The 27,319-nt window shown below is 48.8% G+C and overlaps 2 protein-coding genes across 6 annotated transcripts; both read right to left on the bottom strand.

The window, feature by feature from the left end:
- Positions 1 to 283: 283 nt before the first annotated feature.
- Positions 284 to 7,550, bottom strand: LOC121590673 (glycerol kinase). 2 transcript variants are annotated; one of them, XM_041910542.1, is made up of 11 exons: positions 6,886 to 7,550; positions 4,823 to 5,193; positions 4,478 to 4,736; positions 3,866 to 4,410; positions 3,616 to 3,780; positions 3,056 to 3,147; positions 1,926 to 2,039; positions 1,744 to 1,835; positions 1,515 to 1,611; positions 1,125 to 1,270; positions 284 to 1,036 (listed from the first exon to the last, which is right to left on the bottom strand). In XM_041910542.1, exons 2-11 carry the CDS (start codon positions 4,889 to 4,891, stop codon positions 948 to 950), a joined length of 1,668 nt encoding a protein of 555 aa, XP_041766476.1. In that variant the 5' UTR covers positions 4,892 to 5,193; positions 6,886 to 7,550; the 3' UTR covers positions 284 to 947. The 2 variants fall into 2 exon arrangements, with proteins under 2 accessions (XP_041766476.1, XP_041766477.1); XM_041910543.1 differs by lacking the exon at positions 6,886 to 7,550 and having other exon boundaries at positions 4,823 to 6,859.
- A 608-nt stretch (positions 7,551 to 8,158) lies between these two features.
- LOC121590672 (non-canonical poly(A) RNA polymerase protein Trf4-1-like) lies at positions 8,159 to 27,251 on the bottom strand. Of its 4 annotated transcripts, none has more exons than XM_041910538.1 (7): positions 26,687 to 27,251; positions 22,242 to 24,902; positions 13,465 to 13,643; positions 12,936 to 13,382; positions 12,718 to 12,852; positions 11,876 to 12,618; positions 8,159 to 11,785 (listed from the first exon to the last, which is right to left on the bottom strand). In XM_041910538.1, the coding sequence occupies exons 2-7, from the start codon at positions 23,048 to 23,050 to the stop codon at positions 10,970 to 10,972; spliced, it is 3,129 nt and encodes a 1,042-aa protein (XP_041766472.1). In that variant the 5' UTR covers positions 23,051 to 24,902; positions 26,687 to 27,251; the 3' UTR covers positions 8,159 to 10,969. The 4 variants fall into 4 exon arrangements, with proteins under 4 accessions (XP_041766472.1, XP_041766475.1, XP_041766474.1 ...); XM_041910541.1 differs by lacking the exon at positions 26,687 to 27,251 and adding an exon at positions 26,400 to 26,657; XM_041910540.1 differs by lacking the exon at positions 26,687 to 27,251 and adding an exon at positions 26,366 to 26,657.
- Between the last annotated feature and the right edge of the window lie 68 nt (positions 27,252 to 27,319).

The raw sequence follows: 27,319 nt of genomic DNA on the forward strand, positions 1-27,319 counted from the left end.
AAAACAACATCGTTTCCGTAACCGCGAGGCTACATGAGGTGAAATATACAGCGAATTGAACTATTTGACAGGCGAAATATCTGACGGATAAAGCCTCATAGCAACCAGCTAATGTGCCATGTAAACAAATAACGTGCACAAAATCGTAACTAAATCCATTGAATAACTTCAATATCCAGTACTTCGTAAATTTTGAGCCGACAGTTCATAATTTCTTCCAATTAGTGAATGTTCTGCTCAAGAAGATATTATTTTTAAGTGAATTTCGTAAGCGGATGTTGTGTATCCCCAACCCTTTAGCTGAATCTGTCAGAAATTTCACCTGTCAGAATAGTTCATTTCGATGTATATTTCACCTCATGTAGCCGCGCGGTAACAAACAAATCTACGCTAATTCTGCTGCCACATTGGAATCTAGCACGTTTCTAGCTAATAATGTACGTCTGCCTCTGACTGGTTTGCGGTTATCACTATTAATATCTAAAGATCGCGCGTCCCGGCTACCCCTCCCTCCCACATTAAGCACACGTTTTGGAATAGATGTATGTGTCGATTGTTGAGCGAATCGTTTGTCACAGCAACCTACTTTGTCTCTCTGTTACTTTCTTACCCACTAGTGAGCGGGTACACGCACAAGCACATTCTACGGAACAAAAGGGATGTCAAAAGTAGCACCTTTTGAGAACGGGCCTTGTTTTACCATATAAACTTTTTCCTGAGTAGCTTTCAACAACAGCAGCAACGTTTTGCAAGGTTGCAGCATCTAAGCTAGCTATAGCACCTGGACATATAGCGCTTCGGCCATTGTGGTCCTGTCTTTTATCGCGACGAATGTGTACGGAACGTATCCGAAACTGAATTGTTAACGGGTTTAGCAGACTAGTTGAAAGCAGGTCGACATACGCCTGCTCGTTGTATGTCGCCTTTGTGTCGGTCGCTGCACCTAATCACCGCCGTTGCGAGTGAACCAACATCAGGAAGGTCGTGGCCAGGAACAGACCGGCCGGTATCGAAGCAAGCAAGCTGTAGCGTTCATCTGCAAAAATAAAGAAACAATCCACAAATTAGTGACCGAAAGTGAGTGACAATGGATGCCGAAAACTGCCCGCAAATTGTCCACTTACCCGTCATCGCTTCACTCTTCTTCGAAACTGCCCAGCCCAAACTTCGCTGAACTGCCATTTTCCACTTGGTGTACCGAGCGTTCCGTTCCTCCTCGGTGGTGGTCGGAAGGAATGTTTCATGGTGCGATTGAACACCTGCGTAGCCACTGCCAAAAGAACACAAACAAAACACACGCACAATGCCGTTCATTATCTAGCTCAAGTGTGGTTGCCAAAAAAAAAAAAAAGAAAGAGGGAAAACAGCAGCAACAAAGCACGCCACTATCGGGAAATCCAATACCAATTCCATCACTAAGGTCTTATCTTTATCGAGCAGTAGGCAGTGATGGTGGGAAAATAATTATTCCACTTTACGCGTAGATAAACGCACACAGGCAGTCATTCACTTACCGGATTTCCGCCTCCAGCTTGTACAGATCCACCCCGTTCGCCTGTGCAGCGGCCATCGCCGTCCCGAGAGCAGCCGGTTCGTGCACCTCCGTCCTCACTGCCGGTTACAAACAAAATGATAGAGTGTTGAGAGATGGTGCGAGCGCCGATCGTTTGTGGAGGGCGGCGCACGACAGATAATACGTAACAACCCGCCGTCCCGTGAGAGCTTGCTCGCTCGTCTACTTACACACAGGAATGCCGCTCAGATCCGCCTGCAGCTGCATTAGAAGGCTGTTGCTCGCCATGATACCGTCCGTGTGGAGCTTGTTAAGGTTTATGCTGTAAAATAGGCAACGAAATGAACATTCATAAGATACCGAGAGGACGGTGGTAATGCAGCACTTTGCTGCCCAAACGCACAACACTTACCCGCAGTCCTTCTTCATCGCCTCGATAATGTCGCGCGTCTGGAAGCAGACCGCCTCCAAGGCGGCCCGCACGAAATGATGCTTGGTAGTGAAACTGGTCAAACCACAAAATATGCTGCAAATGGGAAACACCGACCATCAGACATTGAGCGAATCGTGATCGTGTGTGATAGTGAACGAGTACGAGAGAGGAAGCAGGAGCGACTGTGTACATGAAAGCTATCATTAAGCTGGCTTAAGAAGAGCAAAAACAAAAATCCCCCACTACAACCCGACAAAGGGCACACAGCACGATCAAGTCGTGTAGAGCAAAAACCCCGTGAGGGGAACCCCACATACCCCCCCACAGCCCCTGTGCTAATCGATCGGGGTTGGTTTGGTGTGGTTTGGTCTCGTGACGGTTTCGTTTACGGAAGCACGAAACGTGTCTGGGGCTTGGCTTCGAAGCACCGAGCGCAACCTTTAGTAGCCAATTGCTCCTCTTCTCCCCTCCTCCTCTGTTGCGCCTCCGGCGCTGTCACCAACGTTCGCTTTAAGATCGCTTTAACCTTAAGCAGGAATAAAAATAGTCAATCACGAAACGGGGAAAACATCACGCAATCCTGCGCTAGCGTCATCTCACCCTCATCGGACGTGCGCGACTACATCGTTAGCGCAAGGTTTTGTGTGCGCGATCGGTGTTAGTCTGTCGCTAACATACATTAAATTGTAACGAAATTCTTGCTTCTTCATGCGTCACATATTATAACACACAAAACAAAAAAAATCCCCAAAAACCAGTCTAACATCTTGCGCTTTTCCCAACGGTAATTTTTATCTCCCGCGTGTCTTGCCCGCGGTATTGCTGGCGCTGCTATCTTAATAAGAGAGTGGTACCGCATTTACAACCTAACACGGTGGGCAATATATTGATGGTTCGTGCGATTGGCACTTGACGGCGTCAATTTGCCAAGCCCAACATCACCCTCCCTCCTTCTTCTTCCGGCGCTCATCAGTCGCTTTTAATCTAACTCCACCTTTAATGCGCTTGATAACGGGGAACGTGAATTTATGAGTGGAACGTGGGGCGAGAACGAACGAATGAAAAAACAAAAAACACAAACAAACAAAACGACACACGACGACACCTACCCTCGCGCGTCCTTTCGCCAGTAGGGGGCGTACAGGCCGGTGAATGCAGGTACAAAGTAGACATCGCCCGTCGATGACACGCTGCCAGCGATCTGCAAAAAGGGACAGAAGTCGTTAGAAATCACACACACACACACACACACACACGCGCGAGTCGTAAATATTAGAGCACGAGGAGTGGAATATTCCATCAAACATTTTGCTAACACACGAACCTAATTGTCTTACAAATAATGGGGAAAATGCAAAACAGCGCACTGGTTGGCTATACGACCTAATGCACATTGTAAAGCTGTAATCACACTGATAACTCCCCGATAGAACGACATCAAAGGCACACCACAAATTACTCTACCAACGTCTTTTCATCTTGGTGCTGTAATCAGTTTGCACTAAATTAACATGGTCTAATAAGCGTTCGCTTCATCCATCTTTAAATTGTTTTTGTCAGACTAATAAAGCACGATCGTTGGACGAACACCATCACCATCAGAACACCACTCACAGAAGGCGTCGCCTACTGTTACTGCACCAACATCACTCGCGCGTCACACACTTACCTCTTCGGAATCTTTAATGTCCTTGATGATTTTCAGGTTGTCGCGCAGCCAGTTCATGGCCACGCCGGCGACCGCTACCGAACCTTCCAGCGCGTAGATCGGTGGCGCGTTTCGTCCCATCTGGTACGCCACCGTCGTCACCAGGCCGTGTGTGGATTGCACGCACTACAGAAGAAAAAAGGGAGCAACCAACCAACGTTATCACATTACCAGCCAAACCTCAAGCGTGATGCCAGCCATCGCAACCTACCCTAGTGCCCGTGTTGTACAGCAGAAAGCATCCCTTCCGGTACGTGTTCTTCGCCTGGCCCTCCTTCAAGCACCGCTGCCCGACCAAGCTCGCCTGCTGGTTGCCCAGGATCGCACTGATCGGTATGCCGTCCAGCACGCTGCTATCCTTCACCTTGCCGTAAACCTCGGACGAGCTGCGTATCTCCGGCAGCATGTCCGGATGCACCGAGAACGTTTTCGTCAGCAGCGGGTCCCAGTGCAGCGTCTCGATGTTCATCAGCAGCGTGCGCGACGCGTTCGTTACGTCCGTCACGAACGCGCCGCCCTGCGGCCCACCGGTCAGATTCCACACCAGCCACGTGTCGATCGTGCCGGCATAGCAGCGCCGCTCCCGGCACGCCTTCCGCACCGCCACCACGTTGTCCTTCAGCCAGTTCAGCTTGAGGGCGGAGAAGTACGGCGAGATCGGCAGCCCGGACAGCGCACGGAAGTGGTTGTGGTTTTGCTCGGGCAGGCGGGCCAACACCCGGTCCACCGTTTTGTCCGTGCGTATATCGTTCCATACTGCAAAGAAGAGGGAGTTGAAATGAAATCATTTTGCTCTATTGCGGCGCCTTCCTTCGCCTCTTACCGATGGCATTGTAAAGCGGTTCGCCCGTGTTCTTGTCCCACACGACGGTCGTTTCGCGCTGGTTCGTGATACCGATGGCAGCGATATCCTTCACGAGAAAGCCGAGCTTTTCCACCTGATGGCATGCCTCGACCGCGCAGAGCCGTACCGCTTCCAGCACCTCCACCGGGTTGTGCTCGGTCCAGCCATCGCGCGGCACTATCTGCGTAATGCGGATCTGGTGCGATGCAATCTCCTCGAACTCGGGCAATTTGAAGATCTGCAGAAGGAGGGAAAGCAAATGTAATCGCAGAACGTGTCTCAAGAGAGGTTGAATGGATTGAGGTTCGGCGCTCTTCTGCTTACCACAAATCGCACACTGTTGGTGCCCGCATCGATCACACCGATCAGCTTGCTGCGCTCCAAGGAGGCCATGCCGTCGTCCGAATCACTACTGTCTGGTGTGCCGCTTCTTTCGCCTTCTCCCTGTGCTAGCTCTCTGTCACTCTTTCTTTCTCTCGGTAGAGCTGTGTTTCGTCCGGTCGGTCAACTCGCACCCCGTATCGGCCGTTCTAGCACACACAAACGCGTTATGTATCGGAGACCGCTTCTGCTCGTAAGTTCGCACGTTGCATTATGTCACTCTCCGACGACGATGACGACGACGTTGCTTCTCCGCGTGCTGCACGTGTGGTGTTGTGCAGCGCACAGCGAAGAACCCTGCCAAGAAGGTGTGTCTGTCGAGTGTAGGAAAATTATCATCACCTCGTCCACGTTATCATGATGATGCACCGCACTGCTCAACCGAGGCGACCGTGCCGCATGTCCGCGCTAGACTGAGCTGAGTCAGCTTGCTCGCGAAAACGACATTCCTTCAGTGCAAAAACCGGCCGCGTAATCGAAACAAACACATGTCACCCGTCCCTTCCCCACTACCGTCTGCACTGATCGGCCGTCGCACTAGCGGCAAACCCAAATCCCAAACCGGCTTGGCGCGCTCAACCGATGATCGTGACGGTTTTATCACCTTTTCTCCCCTCCCTAAGCAAACACAAACACACACACACACACACACACACACACACAAACACACAGTTTTGGCGGTGCGGTGGTAGAGACACACTGCTGTGACGTGTTGACCACCACCGACAACACCGATTATCGCAGCAGCCGCCGTCGCCGGTTCCGGTTTTTGCCGCAATTATGCCGACGGCCAGACAGGCAGGCAGGCAGGCAGGCAGAGAGCGGGCGCCGGATCTCGGTTCTGGCCAAGTTGGTTCGGGTTCCACCAGAATCGCACCACGCACGTTGACAGCCACGCTGAGAAAGCCGTGGAAAAGCCCGAAGAAAAACACATACACATACATACATCACACACTGACGCACGCATGTCAAGTACGGGCCAACAAACGGGCCAAGGGCCCGTGTTTGTATGGTGCGTTAAATCAATGGATTGTATTTTTAAATTGTGGAAAAAGAAATAAATAAGGAGAGAGTGGTGCAAACAATGACGTGACTTTTTCACTATTATCGGTAAGAAAAGTAACATTCATTCTGCATCATTCACATTTGCTGTACGCTTTACAGTTCAGCTAACCTCCGACGTCACTGCGGTGGTGATGCGGACCCAGCTGACAAAAGAAGGTTGTATGGCGCTGTTAAGGCCGTAACAAGACATGAGCGCTGAAATCGCATCATTTTGATGCACGAAGCTTGAAACATTATTTGATGAAAAAAAAAAAAATCAGCAGTATAATAGAGAGACCCACTTTTCAATGGGAGCCAAACCAAAGCAACAGTTTGTTATGGACCTGTCATTGCCTTAACAGCAGCCTAAACAGTGGCTTTGTACACTGGGCTTACCACACAGTTGTATACGTCATTTACACCAGCGCAAAACAAACACATCCAAAGCGAGGACGAGCCTCCAAAGCGCCATTCGACGACGTGTGGCGAATCACGGTGGCCACCGCATCAAAAAGTAAAAAGCTCACACAAGGGGGAGTGGTGTGACCTTGTTCACGTCATACCAACATTCACTCACAGCGCTACTTTCTTGTCGAGGATGTGAAATTAAAAAAAAAAAGTGCTCTATGCAAGTGTCAACCCTCGCTTCCCCCGGCTGTTACACGTGTTCTTTCGGTTCTGCATAAAAAAGGGGGCAAAGTTTACACACGCGACGTGCCACCAGAGCTTAATGCCGGCACAGCTGCAAAGATAATGCAAGTTTTAAAATTCAACTCTCCACCGATAAGATAACGCAAACCGATCGGACACGCCTATATATTGGCGCCGCATAGGGAACGGTACGGGGGCATAGAGGGCAAAGTACACGCTTAATGACCGGATACGTCCCACTGAGACACACAAACACACACACACACGCAGATTGTCTACGACACTTTTCGACGGTTTAAATATTTACATACCGAAAGAGCTAATTAAATAACACGCACCACCACCACCACACCACGGGTGGTCTCTGTCTGGCGTCTTATGCGGCGGCGATGGCACTCCGTCGTATCGGCAAGCCGCAGTGTAATGAGTTTAAATTGTAGCGATTATTTCGTCCCCAGCCGAACCGACACGCACGGGCGACACTCAACAACTGAAGGGAGTAGTAATCGAAGATTGGCTGTAAAGCTGGCCTAATCTTACACAGTGTGCGCTTGTCGACCTTGCCGCCGCTCGCCACATTCCACCGATTGGTTTTGGTGCGCGATAAAACGCTGTACCCTGGGTATCGGTTTCGGTGCCCATCGTTCAAACCGCACGGGTAATGATGTGAAGGGATCGGCGTCGAGAACGATCACACACCAGGTACGCGGCGTACGCAGCCGCCCTTGACGTCAGTAACAAAGTTCAAACTGCGGGCTCGCAGAAATTATCTCGGCCAATGTTGGGCAAACGAAATTAACACTTGCGCGCGTCTTCCAGTTTCTTTTCTTAGAAGGAAAGAATGAAACAGCTGGACAACAGTAATATTCCTTTCCATTTGGCATTTTAGTGCCATAACGGGATTTTTTTTTTGTAATCGTCGTTGGTTTTTTTTTTATTTTTATTTTCATCGCATTCCTGTTCCATTCTCCATTCGGTATATGTACACGTTTTGCCTTACGGTATGTATCTAAAGGTATTTACTTTACACATAAATTATGGTGCATCTTTGTACTCAAAATGACTGGTTTTTTTTCTTCTTTAACTGTTGTTTGTTGTTGTGTTTGTCGTTTTCGCTTGCGCCCCCTAGTTTTGCTCACTGCACACGCTACAGATTTACGATTTTTAGTAGATGTCTTGTTGGGTCTTATAGCGGGTTTGGGAGCGGATGGCCGCATCGATCGATCTTGTGCACTCTTGCTAGTAGGTGGTGGTGGTGTTTTTGGGAACCTTTATGTGTCTACAATTCTGTTACTAGCTATGAAACGGAGCTGGCAGAGGTTTCCCACCGAACTGTCGCTAAAACCGCTCATAACGAAACGGGATGATCATTCTTCGCATTGGCAACGCAGGTTGCTTGCTTACTCGGCAGCTACAAGGGGGGGGGGGGGGAGAAAACCGGGCATTTTGCGAGGAACGATGGATATCATTCCATCTTAAACACTACTACTTTCCCTACTCATAATCACCATGATCACCTGTTGCCGTTCTCTGAGTTCACTATATCTTGGGTACGTATGATCGTTTTTTTTTCGTTTTTTTTTCTCTTCCTTTGATCATTATAATAACTACACTAAACCATAACGCACGCCTGTGCCTGTACGAGTTGTGTTGTCTGTGGTTTGTGTAAAGCTAAAGGTTGATGGAACTTTTATTGCCTTTCTACCACACTAACGCGTGTTCCTCCACGCGCGTATAAAACAGCATTTCCAGTTCCCTTTCCTAGCCTATGATTTTCATTCATTGCGAACATATTTGTGATTTCTATAAGTATTGTAAATGCTTTTGCCAGGAGATTGAAACACACCCCCCTTTTGCTTTCGTTCGTTCAAGTAGCAACAACAAACCCTTACACACACCCACACATACCCACACACCGACGACAACAAATGGCAGTTTGATGATCGTGCAGCATGATCACGATGATCACGTGAGAGAGAGGTTCACTGTTACGTATATGTTTTGATTGAAAACTTGCTGATTTTGGAACGCGTGGTTTGATGATTCTATTGTTATGCTCTCTCTTATCCTTCCCTCCTTCGTATCAATGCTAAATTTTACGCACTACTACTATAAAAGGTTAGGCAGAAGAGATGGAGTGTTTGTTTTGCTTCTTTTCTTCTGTTGTTCTGTGTGAGTGAGTTTCTAATTGAGAATGATCATTCTTGGTGAGAGAGTTTGATTGAATGCATTCAGTGTATGATGTAACAATGTAACTGTCTCTCTCGACTGCCTTCTGCTTCCCAGTTTCGATTATTATCAGCAATGCATAGTAGCACACGGAGGACACGCACAAACACACATACCGACACACCCTGAACGCAAAGTAGGAGCCGAACAGAAGGCTAAACAATCTCAAACAACGATGCATGAAAACAATTTCCGAATAATGCTATATGTATATGTACAGATCAACAGCCCTTGCAAGCGAAGATAGTTGAATGATGTTGTTTTTTTGAGTGAAAATAAACATAAAGTTTCAAGCTTCACGGGGCCGTATCGGAACACGTTCCGCAGCGCACGGCGAAAGATTAAACTCAGGGGGTTTTGGTTTATCTCCTCTACCTAGGCCGAGGGCGAGGGGTCGATGATATAAAGCGATATAGGTTTGCTTCAGAAGCACATCGGTAGGATTATTAGCGATAGTAGCGCTTCTACAGTAGTTGATCCTTGTCCTAGGCGCGATAGTAGTAGTGGTAATAGTAGTAGTAGTAATAGAAGCAATAGTACTTGCACGCAACTAGTAGTGGTTGTGGTAGCCGAATGCAGGAGCCTAAATATTACTCTGGCCAAGCACCTTATGCACCGTCCACACGCCGTGGAATATATCTCCTATTTACATACAACACTCGCAAAATCAAATAGCAAATCTTTACAAACTGCTGCTGCTGCCCTCGATTCGACCACTAACGACGCGTACCCCATCGTTCACGGCATAATGGTGGCAAATGATGTATCAACTGAACGTTTAACCAAATAAAAAACCTTCCGCCATACAGGCTTCCGTTGCCCTTTTTTCCGTAAGGTTCATTTTACGCGTGATTCTGTACGTTTGCGCTACTCGAAAGATATACCTTTCTACTACAACGATCCGTAACGGTAACAGTCAGAGACGATCGATAGAAAACGTAGTTCTCATGCACACGCAAACACACACACACACACACAAGCATACACAAAACTGTTTTGTAAGATTGCATTGTGGGATGCAGACAACGTCTGGCAACGCTAGAGCTTATCATCATCATCATCATCATCATCATCGAACAATAATAGGGACAAAACAAAACAGTTCCAAAAATCTTTGCTCATTATATAGCCCTACAGTAAGCACTAATTGCATGATTTCACTGTATTTTTACGCCTTACTTACGCCTACAAGAACGGGGTTTTGTGTTCGAGTTTTATGCCGGTTCGGTTCTACTACTTATGCCTAGGTTAGTGTAGCTGTATCTCTGCCGGATGTTGCTCGCAAACACGTTGCACATGTAAATTTTAACATGCGAGGACTCTAAGCCTAACCTCAATACGCGCAAATACGGAACATAATTGTTACGGTTGGTTACGGCCCAAATGCCCAAAGTGAATCATTCAACGTCGCTGTACACAGAAATAGAACAAAGTACACCATTTTCCAACACAAAACACAAAGTGAACGTGAAGCGTTGACTGAAATACGGCCAGTTAAAATCATCGAACGGCCGGGGATACACGATTGACGAATGACAGGAGGAGAGGGAGGCTCGTAAACATCAATCATGCGTAAAAATTTCAAATCCAACGGTCAAAGTGATCGGCGCACAACACACGGACCGGCACAACAACACGGGAAGATCGGCAGCACTAGCAAACCAGCGGCAACTATCCGTCGCAATGGCAGCCAGAATAACATCAGTAATAATATATACGATTAAAAATAAGTAAGGTAGCTTGGCTAGTGGTGTGAGTGAATGTAAAGAGTTGCGCTGCTAATCTCTCTTGTCCAGGCATCGCGCCGTAGTAGTAGATACAATGGCCTGCCGAAGGCCATCGGGCAACACATCCCGACACGCGCTTCTCGCTGCTTTTGCTCCTTTTTTCACTGTTTCCCTACCCTTTCGATATAACTACACTATTTAATCCCTCGCGCATCACATTCTTGCATATCGCGTTCTGCTGCCGTGCCTAGCGTGGCAGCAATGAACATTCGCTCCTCTTTTGACTGTCTCTCTCTCTCTCTCTCTCTCTCTCTCGGTTCACACTAAAATTGGAAGGCGCCTAAGTGGAGGGATGGGGAACGCTGCGCACCCAACACACAACTGTTTAATAGTGATAGTAGCGGAACCTTTGCAGGTACCCCCCTACCACGGATGGCTATCATCGGCTGTCCAGGCTGGCCGGTACGGGGCCGTTGGACACACTGCCGGCCGCACCGGCCATCGTCAAACCGTAGCTAATGGCCGTCGCTGACGGTGGTCCTCCCGCCGCCATTGGGCCGCCACGGTCCTTCTTCTCCCCGGGCGAGACGGTCTTCTTGCGCTTCGAGGAGTTTGTACCACTGTGGGAGGACTTTTTGCCGCTACTGCTAGAGGAGTTGGTGTTGCTGCTGATGGTGCTACCAGCGCCACCGGCACTACCACCACCACCACCGACGCCCGTCATGATGACCCCATTATTGCCCGCGAGCGCATTCGATGGTAGCAGCGGTAGCCCGCCAGCGACGGTGGCTTTCGGGCTTGCCGAACGGTGGTAGTGCAGGTTGTTTTCATCATTTATAACCATCCCGGCGGCGACTAGGTTGCTACTGCTACTGTTATTGCTCGCCAGCCCGCTTACTACAACGTCGGGGGAAGGATAGGACGAGGGGGACGAGTTGCTGCTGGGTGGCATTTTCAGCATGCCGCCGGTGGTGGTGATCAACCGGCGGCTTTTGCTATTGTGACGCACCAGCCCGTTGCTGTTAGTGACCGCGGACGGCTGGTGGTGCTGCTGCTGCTGATGATGTGACTGCATGCTGTACGCACTATTGGTGCTGTTGTTACCGGTCGCACCGCCCGGAAGCATGCGCTCCGAGCTGTTGCGACTGTACAGGGTGTTCTTGCCCACGATCTGCTGCTGCTGCTGCAGATGGTGGTGATGGTGCTGTTGCTGTTGTTGCTGATTCGGTGACGGTACGATGCGCCGATTGTTCATCTACCGAGAGGTAAAACAACATTGGGATCGTGCATCTTTGCGCAAATGCTTTATTATCGTATTGCGCGTGGCCGGCCGCTTGTTACTTACGTTGTTGTAGCTGATCACCTGTGGCGCATCGACGATACCGTTTGGGTCCGCCGACAGTTGCTGCTGCTGGTGCTGATGCTGATGGTGCGTCATGTTTAGCATATTGTTCTCCTCTATTAGCAGATCGTGCGGATGGTGCGGGCCTGCCGTCGATATCATCATGATCGTACCCGTGGGGCCTCCGTTCTGCTGCTGCTGCTGCAGCTCGTGCAGCTCGATCGGTGGCGAACGGGTCGTTAGGCCGGCTGCCGACGCTGACGGCGAGATATCACGGCCGGTCGCCGACGGGAGACAGTGGAAATCCCCACTAGCGCCGCCCCCGTCGCTATCCATGCTTTCTTCCGACAGCTCCACGCTCGACGTACTGGGCCGCCTGTGAATCACCTGCCGCGGGTACTGCTGCTGGTGGATGTGATGGATGGCCTGTTGCTGAGGTAAGTGACGTGCCTGCTGCTGCTGCTGCTGCTGCTGCTGCTGCTGCTGCTGCTGAAGTGGAAGGTAATGGTCGCTCAGCAGTACCGTCGTTGTGGTAAGCGGCTGTTGTAAGCTCGGCTGCCGGATCAGCTTGTCCTCGAACGTATCCTTTATCCACTTGCGGTACTCGATCACTTCGTCCGTCACGCGGATTATTCGCCCCAGTATGCTTTGGCGGTTGCAGTCGTTCAGATTCTTGTCCAGCGGTAGCACCGCTTGGACCAGCACGATGTAAGCGTACTCGAACGCTTGCTTCACGTGTAACGCACCTGTACAGAAAACAAGGAACAAATGGATATTAATAACAATTGAACAAAAAAATAATGGAACAAATAACAAGCTTATTAGACAGCCCCCGGGAAGCCTACCATAGGAAGAACGTCCAATATCATTGCCCGGTGTTAGCGGATCCTCTATGCACAGCAAGCTTGGCCGATGCCCGTCAATCATTTCCCGCTGCAGCTCCTCCTTCGGTATGTATCGTCCCGATTTTACACTAATGCCTGCCAAGCGAAGAAAAGGACAGTCTCCCATTAGCACCACTACCACTGCCAATCTACACCCCGAGCCGTTTCCCGCTACTTACCAATCTTCATGTAGTTAAACTTCCGACCGTACAGCTCGAAGAACTCGATCAGCAGCACGCCCAGATTGGAGCAGGCGTTTGGCTTTTGGTGGTGCTGCTGCAGGAAGCTAATGCACATCAGTATCAGCGAGTAGGAGGAAATGCCACCGGTAAACACCTCGTTCAGGTCGCGCTGCAGCAGGAACTGCTTCAGCACCAGCACCAGCTTCTCCAGCACCGGATATTCGCGCTTGAAGCCCTTGATCAGCTTGGCCGACTGGACGCCCGACTCCATGTTGAAGGAAATGTCCACCTTGACCTGCGTCTGCCGGTCCGTCAGCTTCACGATCGGCACCGACGCCTTGTCGAGCACGCGGACCGAGTTCGGCTCCGCAATGCCCTGGCTGATCAGCTCCATCTCGAGCGTTCGCAGCGGCAGCATCGTCCATTGCCCGATCACAACCAAATCTGGAGGATGAGAGAGAGAAGCACCGTTTGAATATGCCGTTTTTCAGTCTGCCACCATAATTGATGCGGAGACGGTACTTACCGATATCGCTGGTTGGTAGGTACAGCCCGGTACGGAACGAACCGAACATTTCCACCCTTGCCGATGGCCAGAGATTCTGCACGATCTTCTCTATCCGGCTGACCACCATGACGCGCAGCGCGTGCTCGGTTGGAGTGGCGATCATGTGCGCATAGAATTGCTCTATCTCCTGGTGCAGTCTGTGAGTTGGTAAAGGAAGAGACACAACACTTTTATTAACATACGATCGTATTATTGTATTAAATTGTAATAAATCGTACAGAAAAAAAACAGCATTTAAGCATTATGTCACACATCTGCAAAATCTCATCGGACGACCTTGAAATGAAAATTCCAAACTCTTCTCTGCTTACGTCTCGAGGTCACACACATATACACCCACTTGTTGATAAACGACCGGATGATGATGATCGCATTGTGCTCTGTCCACACACACACACACACACACATGTGGAGAAGCAGATCGTCTTTCGCATAACCGGAGCGCACAGTAACGTTACGTTTACAATAAGAAAGCAGCGCGCGCCTCGACACGTCGACGTGTGCAAAGAAAATGTCTGCTTCTTCCCATTATTGTAATACCGTACTGTTGTGGACCCAAAAACACGTGGGATTTGGGTAGCGGTGGTATGCGGGGGGGGGGGGGGGGGGATCGTTATTTAACACCGGATGATTCATAAACAAATGGCCAACACCAAATTCCCCGAGCGCATCCTTGGCGTATGTTTATGGACTTTTCGCTGTGTATGTTTGGTCCCCTGTTCAATGCTTGGAAAATGGAAAAATTCACCACAGCGGGTGATTCTACAACGTTCCAAAACGGAGGGGAAAAGCAGTGAAAAAATCATCTCAATTTGGCCCTGGCAAGCGGCACAGTTCAATTATCATGTGATCATCATCATTTTGCAATATGCATTATGAAAGTTGAGATTACCATATTAAGTCCAACTCATTCAGTACAAACTAATGGTTAAAGCTTTATACTTTTAAAATGGCTTGAAAATTCTAATATATCAATCTCAGTGCAAAAGCAATTTCGCCTATCGACTGAAATAACGAATTAATTGTACAAAGGGGTAAGATATTGATAACGATAACAACCCTTTTTCCTTACACGCTTTATCAACGAAATTTACGAACTTTCCAAGACGCAGACCCTCTAGTACCATACGACCTGGACAGTGATCGAGAGAGTGTTTGTGTGTGCGTTCCGACCACCTGTTGCAATAATTAATCGTGCACGAATTTGCGGATCAATGATAGCAGCGCGTAATCTTGCACGACCCCACAGAACGGATGAAACGCGGGAAGCGGATGGATGGAGGAGAGGCAAGAGATTTCGTTTCATTAAATCGTTTCAAATGCGATTGCTACAGCTCCAATCCAATCCCCAATCACGCGCTCCCGCGTATAGTAATGAATCTTTTAATCGAAGAAAATGGATATCGTCTTCGGTTCTGTTGTTTGCGTTTTTTGTTCGTCTTTTTTCTTCGGCACTGTGTTCGGCTGCATTCATTTCCTTTCCATTTGGTTGTTTAGGGGGAAGAGGGTTTTTAATTTTCCAATTTTACTCTTCGCGATTGATTGTTACCACTGTTTACAATCCACCCATAATAAGGCAAAAGCGCGCACATCAACTTGATCGCCACCCATTCGATCGCCTTCTCGATCCTATTTCGTGGAAAGATTCGTGTTAATGAAATACAGCAGAAACGATATTTTTTGTTTTTTCTTTACACAATTCATTATACATCACCCCCTTTCCTCAAAACACCACAATTCTCCTTCGGAATGGAGAAAGCGCAACTGGGCCCTCACACCCAAAAAACGAAAAACCATTTACGGTAAGCGTCTTCCGAACGTGATCGTTTCTCTTCCTTTCTCTTCCCCGATGTGCCACACACACACAGCCACACTAGCGATATAATAAAATTGCTATTTTGGTGAGGAAAACTAAGTTAATAAGTTACGGCGCTGCACCTTAAGCGCACAACACCAACAGGGTGTGATAATGTTTGAGCGCTGTGAACTCTCTTAAGCACACACACACACACACAGACACAGACGTATTATAAAATAAAGTAGCGAACGCTTCAGTGATTAGAGACGACGGTACCGCGCAACTCCATAACTGGCTGCACCGGCGATGCGTTTCCGGCCGGACTCCAGCCAGAGCACAATAGCACAATGGCAGCGCAACGCGACACGCACGAAACATGCGCGGCAGAGCACATGGTGGTGAAAGGGTGCGCGCGCGCCCATCGTCAGGCGCATTAACTAGCCGACCGAATTGGACGAATTATGTGCGCGATGGTGAATGGGGATCCCGACCACCATCATTACCTCTACCACCACACACACACGGGCTCTGTTAGTCTGCGCACATGCTTTGCTGCCCTTTTCCGGCACCTTGCGGCACGCGCGTTTTGAGGTGCGTTTCTCGTTTGGATTCACAGTGATATCTCCTCGCCCAGGCTACAATTAGGTGTAAACCACCCTTTTTTCAACCCTTTTGTTGCCCAATTAACTCATGCTCAGTAAGTTTGTGGCAGTTTTTTGGCTTTCATTTTCGAACGGAGGAAAGAACCCGCAATCGACAAGCATGAGGCGACGCTTGAGCCATCTCCGTTCGTACGTTTCTTCTGGAGATCTCCCTAAAAATTAAAAAGAAAATAATTAGCATCAGCTTGAGAATTGACGAGAGCTAGAGTTCGATGAAACCCATCCGAGACGTAACAGTAACGGTGTGCATCATCTCTCTGTGTCTGTGTCTTGTTTTACTTGTACAACTGTGTTACACCCACCCCCCGTACAACGTACACTTTTTGCTGGCACAGGATGGCAAACAAATTATTTCTAGAACGAGCAATTAGAACCTGCAAACGAAACCAAATGAATTGTACTCCTTCTGACAAATAAGGAAGAGCACACACAGAGCGAACCTAAATCGTGTTGTTTTCCAACAACTGACAAAACACAGACAGACAGCACAAGCGCACAAGCTCCACACTTCCGGTTACGCGTGAATAATGCGTGCACGGAACGCAAGCATAGAATACCCATAACGCTCCCCCCCACTAACAAGATCATGACGATCATTTGCCATTCTACATGACGGCCACACTCGCGTCACAGAATCGTGCCGATCTTTGGACCAACAACAACAACAACAACAACACTGTTTGAGCAAAAAGGTGAAATATAAGTAAAAACAGCGAACACAAACACACACATCCAACACTATGCAGTGCGCGAACAAACAACAACTGGATACACAAAGTACACAGACACACGAATGTACGTCTGGGCGAACTTCCCAGCAACCACCAACCCATTCCTAGGGCCTGGACGGACGGACGGACGGACGGATGGACGGATGGCTCCAGTAGCTCTCGTACATTCCGTGCCCCGTGTTTCCAACCCCTTCAGCAGGAGAAGGATGATGGTTGATTAGTTGGTTGGTTGTTCTTACGTCTGCGCTGCCTGAACCACAACAAGGCTTCCCTTTGACGTACATTCGCACGGACGCTTGCTTGGATTTGGGAGCCCTCCTGGTTGGGCGTTCGCTTTTTAAATCAACCCCCCCACACACAACCATCTGTTGCAATCGTAGCCAGCTAGGGTGCATTATTATTTTCACCGTCATCATTGACGCAAGGAAGAAGCGTTTGTTTGGGGCCAATGGTCCAATACGACAGCACTGCTATTTACTTTGCAAAAAATAACTACACACGCCGCAGGTTTGCAGGTTCTCACACACTGGGGTTTGCTACAACAATTGCAAATTGCATCGACAATCATTGATGGGGAGTTTTTTTTTTTGCTTCTTTTTTTTCTTATTTTGGTGGTGTTAATATTCAGCGAGGTTCAGGGAGATCGTCCGCTACGATCGGAGGATGAGATCAATCATCTGCATCCGTCGCACCGGGACCCGACACCTTTCGCATCACCAGCAAACGGGACAATGCTGCATTTAAAACAGATAAATTAATCTCGATTGCTTGAATGCATTATTGCATGTGGATGTGGTAGGTAAACAAACAAACAAACACTACGTACTTTACTATCGTTTCAAACATAAAGAGCTTTTAACGCCCAGCAAAAAAAGGGCCCCACACAATCATTCATAACACAACGGGGTTCATCTCCATTCATGATTGCAGCAACCGAGCCCGCCGCCGACCATTCTAACAACAATACTACACCACGTGACGTCACATTGTCATCCGGAAGCCTCTCCCCTCGCCTCGGCTACCGTGAGACGTCTCTGTGGCCGACACTTTCGCACAGCGATGTAGTAGTAGTAGTAGTAGTAGTAGCAGTAGGCCGTATCGTTTCCGGTTCATCAGCATGACAAGGACGGGCGGAACTGTCAAGAGCACTCAATAGACACGCAAACGTGCTGGCTATTATTACGGGCACGGGTCAGTACATGCGTTTTTCAAGTGTAAGCCAACACACACACTTGTTCGGGTTCGAGTAGCTGTTTGAGAACGGTTTGATGTTTTAAAAACAATTTTTTAAAATATGTCATCCGGAGTTAAATGTGTAATTAATTCTCCCTAAAGGTGGTGTGCTAAAAAAAAACCCTGTTCCTTGTACGTCCGCCTGTCAGGTGTAGCTTGTCGAGTTAATTGTGATTTTTGGTACGTTTCTTTGCTTCCCAGTTTGCTATCGGTTTCAGTTATCGACCGTTCAGTGCGTACAAGTGAGAAGAAAACGCTCGACATAAAGTGGCACTCGACTCGCATGTGTTTTTTTACAACACCAGGGTGGAAGAAAATAGGTCAACACAGATTATGCGTTAATTCTTTGCTCCTTCTTTTGTAACATCTTCTACAAAACCAATCCTAAGAGAGGGAGAGACAGATAGGGAGCTAACATGGTCAGTTTAAATGTCTAATCGTGTCTCTTTCTGTTACATCTGACATTCATTTTCTCTGATGGCAAAGGAGGAAAATGATGGCTATTCCATGTTTTTTTTTATTATAAAAATTAAACGGAAAGCGCAACAGGAACAGGCAATAGTGCTATATGAAAATGACCATGAAGTTTTGCCGATATCCTGCTGCGATAATGTGGATTCAACGACAATGACGACAAACGCTATTTGCCTGACTGATTATCTGACTTGTTCGACCAATTCCCTAATAAAAGCGACATCCGCGACAGCTGAGGGTCACCGGACCCGATTTCTTCTGCAGCCCGAGTCGACATCCTTGACTTGCTAACTGGCCCCTCGCTTGACACGGGCGCGTATGTGTGTGATTGGCCACCCCGCCCCGTCATTGCACGTCACCGAAGGGAAGGGAAAGGCCATCGCACGGTGTACAGGTTTTTAAATATGAACTTATCGCACGTACCCACCACTTTTAATGGAAGCCAATACACGAAAGGCGAGAAAAGTTGGGGTTGAAAAACTGTTCTGCTAGAGCGTTGATAACTTTTTGATGACATTGGCAAAACAACAGCCACTCCAGGGGAGGGTTCGGCCTTTCAGTATGTTTCAAAATCAGTTTTACAGCAATCTTATCGGCGGTTTCTTGCTTGTTGCCCCGGCGTAAAGCAGTACCACATATTTGTGTTTGGATTCTTCAGTCCCTGCGCTACTTACTCTACACTACGTCAGAAGGGAGCTCGTGTGTAATAGGGTAGCAGCAAAGTAACACAGAGAGTAAGGTAAACTATAAGGTCAGCATTAGCTACCACATGCTAATGATAAGAGTGCACACACGAATGGGCCCTGTTTTGCTCGAATTTCGAAACCGTTCGTACACTGTAACGTATGCTGCTGCTGCTGCTATCTCAGACCCATATCTAAGGTGTGTGTTTTGGTGAGGGGTGGGGTGGTCCGGTCTGTCTTGCTGCCTGATTGTCAACTAAGCATCACATCCCGTGTAGGGAAAAAGGGGGGAAAAGGTAGGGCAGTGGCAGTGTACAACCGGGCCCGGAAGCGCAACGCCACCAAACGGACGGAAGGTGCTAAAATGATGGACGAAAACATACACCCACCCATCCACCCACTCTTGTGCATAATCGCCAGCGATACCGTGGTGTGTCGTCTACTGCAAACCGACCGCGCGTAACAACGTTTGCGCACCCATCAGGCAAAGAAAAGAGTGAAACTAGAGCAAAGGAGCAGAGAGCGTTACCGGGTCACACATACACATTATACTCTTTCCCTATAGCCAGTGGCCACCGCCGCGCATCGTCAGTAATGAACAGCGAACAGGTTGTAAATCGTCAAACAGTGCGAACGCACACCACGACCGACCAACCGACCGACGGACCGCGTTCTTCCCCGGCTGATTATAGAATCACGCAAAATAATCCGCGTGCGCAACCCACAGTGAGGGGGGTTGGGTGATACACGGGGACCCCGGGGGGTGGGTGTTCGGTTGGTAATCTTTTACATATTTTTCTTCCCTGGCCTCTTCTTGCGCGCTTTGCGGTATGCGGATGGTAGCAGCAGCAGCAGCACGAGACAAACCAGTCAGTCAACGACAACGCCAAGAAGATTGGGGTAGCAACAAGGGAATTTACGGCACGGATTGAATGAAACTCGCCGGTCCGTGTCGCGCGCGTGTGTGTGTGTGCGTGTTTCCTTTTTCTTCCGAGCGCCATCGAGCGGCGGCAGCAGAGCTTAATATTGGAAAACGAAAAGGAAAAAATCGAACTACCTACATCTAGATGACATTTGTGGACAACAGTGCAGGCGAAGGAGCCTTGAGCGGGTTGAACTTCAGGAAATGGATGGCGTGTGATTGAGTGAGGGCGATACTGACGTGCAATTATAATCTGCATGTTTTTTTTGTGTGGTAATCGCTGGGATCGATCTCGTAGTGTCATACGTCACCAGCACACATTCTACAGGGCCTTATTGTGTCGAATTCAATCTTAAAAAGATGTTCTTAATTAACTGAAGATTTAAGGTTCGTTCCCAAACACGACTCTAAATATCAAAATTAACCTCCGTACCTAAAGCTGAATCCTTTCCCCAACCAATAGGCCTCAAGGTACGCAAGGTACTAAGAAACGACACCCTCTGTGTCTTCCATTTACTCAAGCGATGTTGATACAACTGCATAAAAAAAGAAGCGATGCAAGACAACAGTTTCAGCTGATACTGCCTTGCGGAGATGCTTTCGACCACAATTTGAACACACTACCCACTCCCCCACTCATTGATGACAATCGTACATTCAGTGTCACATGCAGCAGCAGAGATAGACGCGGAAGGTGATAGGTAGTAGATATAGCTGTAGTAGACGAAACGCAATGGGCTGGTGTAAAAGCATTACGCCAAATTTCCTACTCTTACACACACACACGGCGCCGGACATTACACCACAGCGGGCCAAATTGTATAATAACAATCAGGTGTGTCTCTTATCGTGGGCCCGCGAGTAGTAAAACGCACACAACACCACACACACACACGCACAGAGTATTCGATCGTGAACCTCCGTGAAAACGGGAAGTGCGCACAAACTGGACGCTTGTCATTTGAACGTTCGCTTGCGCTTATCGAGTGCGCGTTCACGGTTCGGAGGGTTCGGCGGACCCGCATTCCAGTCCTTTCCAGCCACCTGGGGAATAAGTGCAAATCATCACACATCCTTTGCGACTTTCCTTACTGCGTCATCATTGCTCTCCGACTCTTGTTTTCTGATTCTGTTTTGCACACTGTTTGTCGATAATCGTTTATCACCGATTGGTGGGGGGGGGGGGTCGTAGCGGTTTACGGACTGATACTTAATTGCGTTGTTTTTCGATGCCCACTTGGTTAGCGTAAACCAAAAAACCACTTCCCGTGTTACCCAGTGTATCAACACATCCGGTGACGAGAACGATAACAGCAACTCAGCTGATCGGGAATTGAACAGCCATCCTTAAAGCATCTTACTTCTTATTCTGCCACTACAATGTAACAAAATAAAGATTAACCACCTTTTTTGTTTGTCTTTCCCGTTGCGTGCTAAGGCCCGAAGAGCGGAGCAGATTCGTGAGCCGATGCTAACGCGGCATATAAGAGGAGTAAAAGGCAACAACAACAAAAAACACAACCCACCCATTCCTCGCGCAGTGCCGCGAGATACTTATGGTAGCGAACGAAGGTCATCGAGTTCCTTTTGTTTGTCTTTTTGGCCCCTTTTTCTGTTCGCTCTTTCACGTCTCCCCCCTCCCCTTTCCTAAGTTCTCTATCTCTCTTTCCCATTTGCCATAGTTGTTCTGGAATATGCGCCTTTGGCTCGCGGGATGGAGGAACAATCATCATTCGCCTGCCGACGTCCGAAAAACTGCGCCGCAACTTTTTTCGACACTTTGTATCCGCGTTGCGCCATGTTCGCCATGTTTCGCCGAGATGGTGTTGGTGTTGGTGTGCTGTGTTCTGCATCATCTCGCTGGGAATCATTGACACGTAGGCAAGTGCATACACGATCACCCTACTTGGGCGTGGTAAAGTACGATCGATTGCAAATCGTCACTCCAACATTTGCTGAGCTTCAAAGTAACAAATATGTTTGAACCACACTGAATTCGGTAAGATGACGCGGCTTTTAGCGCTGCCTAAAACGACAACAAAAGCTTAAAAGCAAAAAATTTAAAGCAAGAAAAACCCCAAACGCACCGAATATCAGCCCACCAACCGTCCTTCCGACTCCGATCGGGCGACTACTACTACCAAACGCGCCAAGATAAGATAAAAGCACGCTAACGTAATATGTATTATTGCCCTCCCCCTTTTGCCCTGCCCACCCCTCATCACCACTCACCCAATAATGCCTCGACCGTACTTAAAGTTGGGCGGACGCCAGGGACATCCACCGTGGACGCCGGTCAGCCGCTGCTGCTGCTTGTTCATGTTGAACGTGCTGGCCTTATTTTCCGTCATCATGCTGCCCAGTTTCTTGCGCACCGGGTTGTAGTTCTTCTCGCTGCTACTGACTAGACCACCGCCGGTTGCGGTTCCGCCGCCGCCGCCGCCACCGCCCGCCTTGGTGCAACCGTTGGTACCGCCGCCCGTCGTCAACTCGCCTCCGCCGTTCGTCGTACCATTGTTATTAGTATTACTGCTAACGTGGTTATTACAGCTGCTGCTAGAATTACTATTATTGTTATTATTACTTCCCCCGTTGCCGCTGCCCGGGTTAGTCGGGGTGGTGGTGGTGGTGGTGGCGCTGCCGCTATTACTTCCGTTCAGTACACTACTATTTGACAGGGCGGCGTTGCTACTACCACTGTTGACAGTTGCACCGGCGTTAGAGCCGTTGTTGTTGGTGTTGTTATTGTTCGTTTTCCCCGTGCCTTCGTTCACAGGGGACGGTTGTTGCTGGTGATTGCCGACACCGTTGTTGTTGTTGTTCCCACTGTTACCGGTATTGCCAAGCGGCAGGTCGAATTGCTTCAGCTCACCGCGCGCGCCTCCCGGACCTTTCAGCCCTTCCTGGCCGTTATTGCTGCCCGGACCGTAGTTGGCGTGCAGTGGGCCGTACAGATCGGAATTGCTCTCCCAAATGCGCATCCAGGTGTGCTTTGCCGGACCGTCCTGTTCCTCCTGATACCAAGCCACAGCAGGGTCCATCGTGTGCGCAAATGGCTGTGCACTTTCGCTTCGCGTTTGCGCGACTTTGCGCGTGAACTGATCTTGCTTTATCGTACTACACACACACACACACACGCACACCAGAGCGCTATCCCAAAACGGGGTTACACATTGACTTTAGTGGGGCAAACACACAGTTTTCACGTGCACATACACAAACACACACAAACACTTTCAAACGCGTGAAAAAATGACACTTTGCGTCGATGCGCTGTGGAAAACGACTTACGCTGCGCTTATATGCTTAAAATCGCTCTACACGCGATCACGTACACACGTACACCACTTTGCAGTTCGCTACTTAAACACTACTGTAAAACCGATCTCCACCCGTGAAAACAAACAGGATATCCGGTTGAAGATCGCTCCCTACTACTGCCAAGTACACGATTAAAGGTAATGTTTTTTACACTAAGTTAACCAACGAAGGATAACGACGCACGCGATATACACACTACTCTTATGCTGCTTGGAATCACTCGCTCGCTCGACACTCGTGCAATGAGGCTGGCCCACGACACGACACACAAACGAATTAGGTGGAGCAAAAATATGTTCGCTTATCACATGATTTTGAATATACGATTTTGACACGCCTTTTGCGTCACGGTAGAACCTTTTCGTACTTTTGAAGAGAAACCATCCAAAACGATGGCAAAGTTCCACTGCATCCAAAAACTCTGTCAGTGCGCCTTTTTTTTGCGCACAAAACAACACACACACGACGTGCTTTCGTGCGTGCGTGCGTGCTTGCAGGCGCTATATTACACTATTCAAGGGCGGGAACGTTTTGGGGGGGTTGGTGAGCTAGCCCCGAATCGCGCCTCAATGATGATCTTGCTATCTCAACAGAGGACGAGATCACGCTTTAATTATGCCCGCGCACATACACTCACACACTTTTTCCCTTTCTTGCACACACACACACACGTGCTCACTGGGTCGACAATGCAAGGTCGATGAAGGGTTTTTGGCTGGGCCAGAGACAGCTTTAGTGTGTCTGTCACTCTCAATCTCTCTCTCTCTCACTGTGGGCGCTTTTTTTAATTCGTCTGGCTGGCAGTTTTGTTTAACCTCTACCACACACACTAAGGGCACTCCACTACCCCCTTTTTCCGTACGTTCGATCGTTCTTACGATTGGGCCACGAGACACGGCGCGTCAAAGGAGAAACAGAACCATCTCCCTGCAGGTGCGACAGCACACTAAGGCTGTACGTACGATTGCGTACGACGCGACCACGGCCGCCCTGTTGCGCTGCTTCCTCGCGCGCGCGACAGGTGCTGCCGCTGTGCTCGTTGCTGCTGATGATGTGCGTGTATGCGCGTACGCCCCAACAACCCTCCAATGAAAAGGGTGGCGGTTCCCACCCCCGGTCGGTCAGTTGGGTTTTCCTAGGCGCCTTCGGCTTACTGCGCGCTGCTCAGTACGATATGTGTGTGTGTGTAACTGCGCTGTATTGCTGCGTTGCGCGCCCGTCGACGTGCCTGTGTTGGTGAAGTGTTTTTCGAAGGGATTCCACACTCCCTCTCCCTTTCTATCTCTTTCTCTTGCAATGCACTCGCGAGATGATTGCACCGTCGTCTCGTGCACCGCTTTCAGGGTCGTTTCGTGTGTGCACTACACCTCTCTCGGTGCGCTCGCCTCGGACCAAATCCTTTCGGAAATGCGGGCGGGGGGAATGCGCGTTTAGCACAAACGGTCCTCGCACGATCAGCAGGCTTTTACGCACTTGGGGGGCGGGGGGCACCTTATTTTCCCCTTTCTTCTGGTTGCCCCGTTGTCAGCACCACAGACGTCAGAGTTTACCTCGCTTGAGCGGTATCGGTATCTGGGGAGGAAAGAAAAGATGGCAAAGCATGAGACACGATTGTAGAGAACTAGAACCCCACACGGACCAGCGCGCACCGTCGCCGCCCCGTTGCATGAAAAGTGAATGTCGGTGGTAAAGAGATTCTTCATGTATCGGTGTGTGTGTGTGTGTGTGTGTGTGTGTGTGTGTGTGTGTGTGTGTGTGTGTGTGTGTGTGTATGTGTGTGTGTATGTGCTTGTGTGCAGCACAAATATGGGGAACAACTGCTGCCGGCATGATTTTCGGTCGGTTAGTAGCTGGTTAATGCGGCGCTGTACACACTTGAGCGATTCTGTTGCTGAGCGATCCGTGACAAACAGGTTCTACGCTTTTTCTCAATGCCAACTACTACTGCTGCTCCTTCTCTACCAAAACCTTTCGGTGCTATATTTTGTGCATCGTTTCCCACCACCTTCTTCCCTCCGACAAACTTACCATCGTCCTGTCTCTACATTCTAAAATGCAAGCACGAATAACATTGAAAGTAAACGGAGCTGTGTAAAAACTTTTTCAAAAGTGTTTGCGCACGTGTTATCCCGCTGATGTTTTTGTGTGTGCAGAGAAATGTGTGTTCTTTTAATGGTGAGATATTTTTTATTTGACAACAGCGCACCGTCCCTTTCACGCTACTCGTGTGGTCTTGTTTATTCGCTCAAAACCATAGCTTAAGTACAGTTTTAACACGCACAATCTAAGCGGAGGTACGACATTTTATGATAATGATAAATATCATCCTTTTTTTTACAATATTATAATATTTCCCCAAAACATTGATAATTTAACATTACAGCAGTTTAAAATTTATCAAAACTGGTGTCAAATCCGAACCGAATTTGTTCATAACAAAGTTTTCTAACATTCGGCCATTTTTATCCACATGTCAGAATTAGACCGAAACCAACACTACTACAACCTCTGCCCGGCACGTGCTCGCTCAGTAGCGCACACTACCACTACTACACCACTACACACACACAGGGACTGCACCCCATGGCAGAGTGGTGTTCCACTTGCCGTAACACTTCGGTACGTGTCTAGACGGCGCTTGAGCTGCTTCCCGTGTTAGTGTGCGTGTGTGCGTGTGTGCACAGCAAGCAGCGAGATCAGCAAATCGCCTGGAAATTTCCGCTATCTCCCTTGCACACACACACACACACATATATACACACACACCAGCAACAGCATCGAAAACGCACGTCGATGTTCGTCGATCGTGGTGTGTCGGGCGGAGATTTCGGGAGCAGATTGCACATCCAAATGACAGCTAAATACAATTAGAGGAGAAAAAACCAGTCCTTGTATTAGCTGAATTACGCTCCCGTTGACACTTGGTAGCCGGATTCTGGCCTGCCGAACAGTTCCGTTCTACACACTCCTTTCTCTATCCTCCTTCTCCTTCTGTCTTTTCACCCACAAACTGTTTGCTGCTGCTGCTACTGCACCTCTTCTTTGCCTTCTTCACACACGCACGCACACCTTCTTTTCAAAAATCTGGTTTGTTCTAAATGAAATGCATCGCTCCGGCACGCAAAAGTACACTCTTTTCGTAATGCACAACTTGCGGTAGGTGTTAATTTCTTCCCCGTTCTGCAAGCTCCACTTCGCAAGGCACAACGCGACGTGTAATGTTCGCCTAATCTCTCGGACAGCGCGGAGATAGAACACCACCACCACCCCTGCTGCAGCAACACACACACACACACACACGCGAAGAAGAATCAACTAACGACAAAAAAGGAATACAATTGCGAAAATTTTCTCACCTCCACCCGCTGCTTCACACTCTCTCTCTCTCTCTTTGCAACACTTCGCGAAATCACTAACACACACCCTCACGCACTCCGTTCCGCTTATAAAGTCCCGCTCTGATTGTCTAATGTTAGAAATATCAGGTGGTAAAGATTCGGCCACACAGTGGGGTGTAGAAGAAGAAAAAAAAAACCCACCGAATCCCCCGTTCCCAAAAACCGAACTTTTTTCTTCCTCCGTGTTGCCTTCTGACACACAGCGGGTCGGCTCTTTCCTTCCCGAAATCTCCTCTCGCGGTACACACGCTTGGCAGCCGTACCCAGGCTGCTGTAAAACTATTATTTCACACACGCCAGCCCAGCCGGAAACGCCAACAAAAGGGATGGCCCTGCCGAATAACAGCCGCCGCCTCCGCCGCCGATAGTATGCTTTTATCACGCCAGCCCAACCGCACACGGTGCCCGTTTTTTCTGCTGGTATTTTATCACAAATTCGGTGCTACTTTGCGAAATGGTTTTACCATGCGACCCGATGGAAGGCGAAAAAATATAGCATGGCAGACGGGCACTTTCCTCAGAATGCGAGATCAAGGTTGCTGTGGGCAGGGATGACAAGGGTGCACAGGTTTTGAAGGGCAGGGCTCGTGG

This window comes from Anopheles merus, chromosome 2R (assembly GCF_017562075.2).
Source record: "Anopheles merus strain MAF chromosome 2R, AmerM5.1, whole genome shotgun sequence".
NCBI classification, from domain to species: domain Eukaryota; kingdom Metazoa; phylum Arthropoda; class Insecta; order Diptera; family Culicidae; genus Anopheles; species Anopheles merus.

What these genes read in the sequence shown, in the direction of transcription:
- LOC121590672 (XM_041910538.1), bottom strand. Translation starts at nt 23,050, where the DNA reads ATGGACCCTGCTGTGGCTTGGTATCAGGAGGAACAGGACGGTCCGGCA. An exon ending in GTTTAACTACATGAAGATTG is followed by an intron (nt 12,853 to 12,935) that starts GTAAGTAGCGGG and finishes TTCGCTTGGCAG; the next exon opens with GCATTAGTGTAAAATCGGGA. An exon ending in TATTGGACGTTCTTCCTATG is followed by an intron (nt 12,619 to 12,717) that starts GTAGGCTTCCCG and finishes TTTTCTGTACAG; the next exon opens with GTGCGTTACACGTGAAGCAA.
- LOC121590673 (XM_041910542.1), bottom strand. Translation starts at nt 4,891, where the DNA reads ATGGCCTCCTTGGAGCGCAGCAAGCTGATCGGTGTGATCGATGCGGGC. An exon ending in GCGATGAAGAAGGACTGCGG is followed by an intron (nt 1,836 to 1,925) that starts GTAAGTGTTGTG and finishes CCTATTTTACAG; the next exon opens with CATAAACCTTAACAAGCTCC. An exon ending in TCTGAGCGGCATTCCTGTGT is followed by an intron (nt 1,612 to 1,743) that starts GTAAGTAGACGA and finishes TGTAACCGGCAG; the next exon opens with TGAGGACGGAGGTGCACGAA.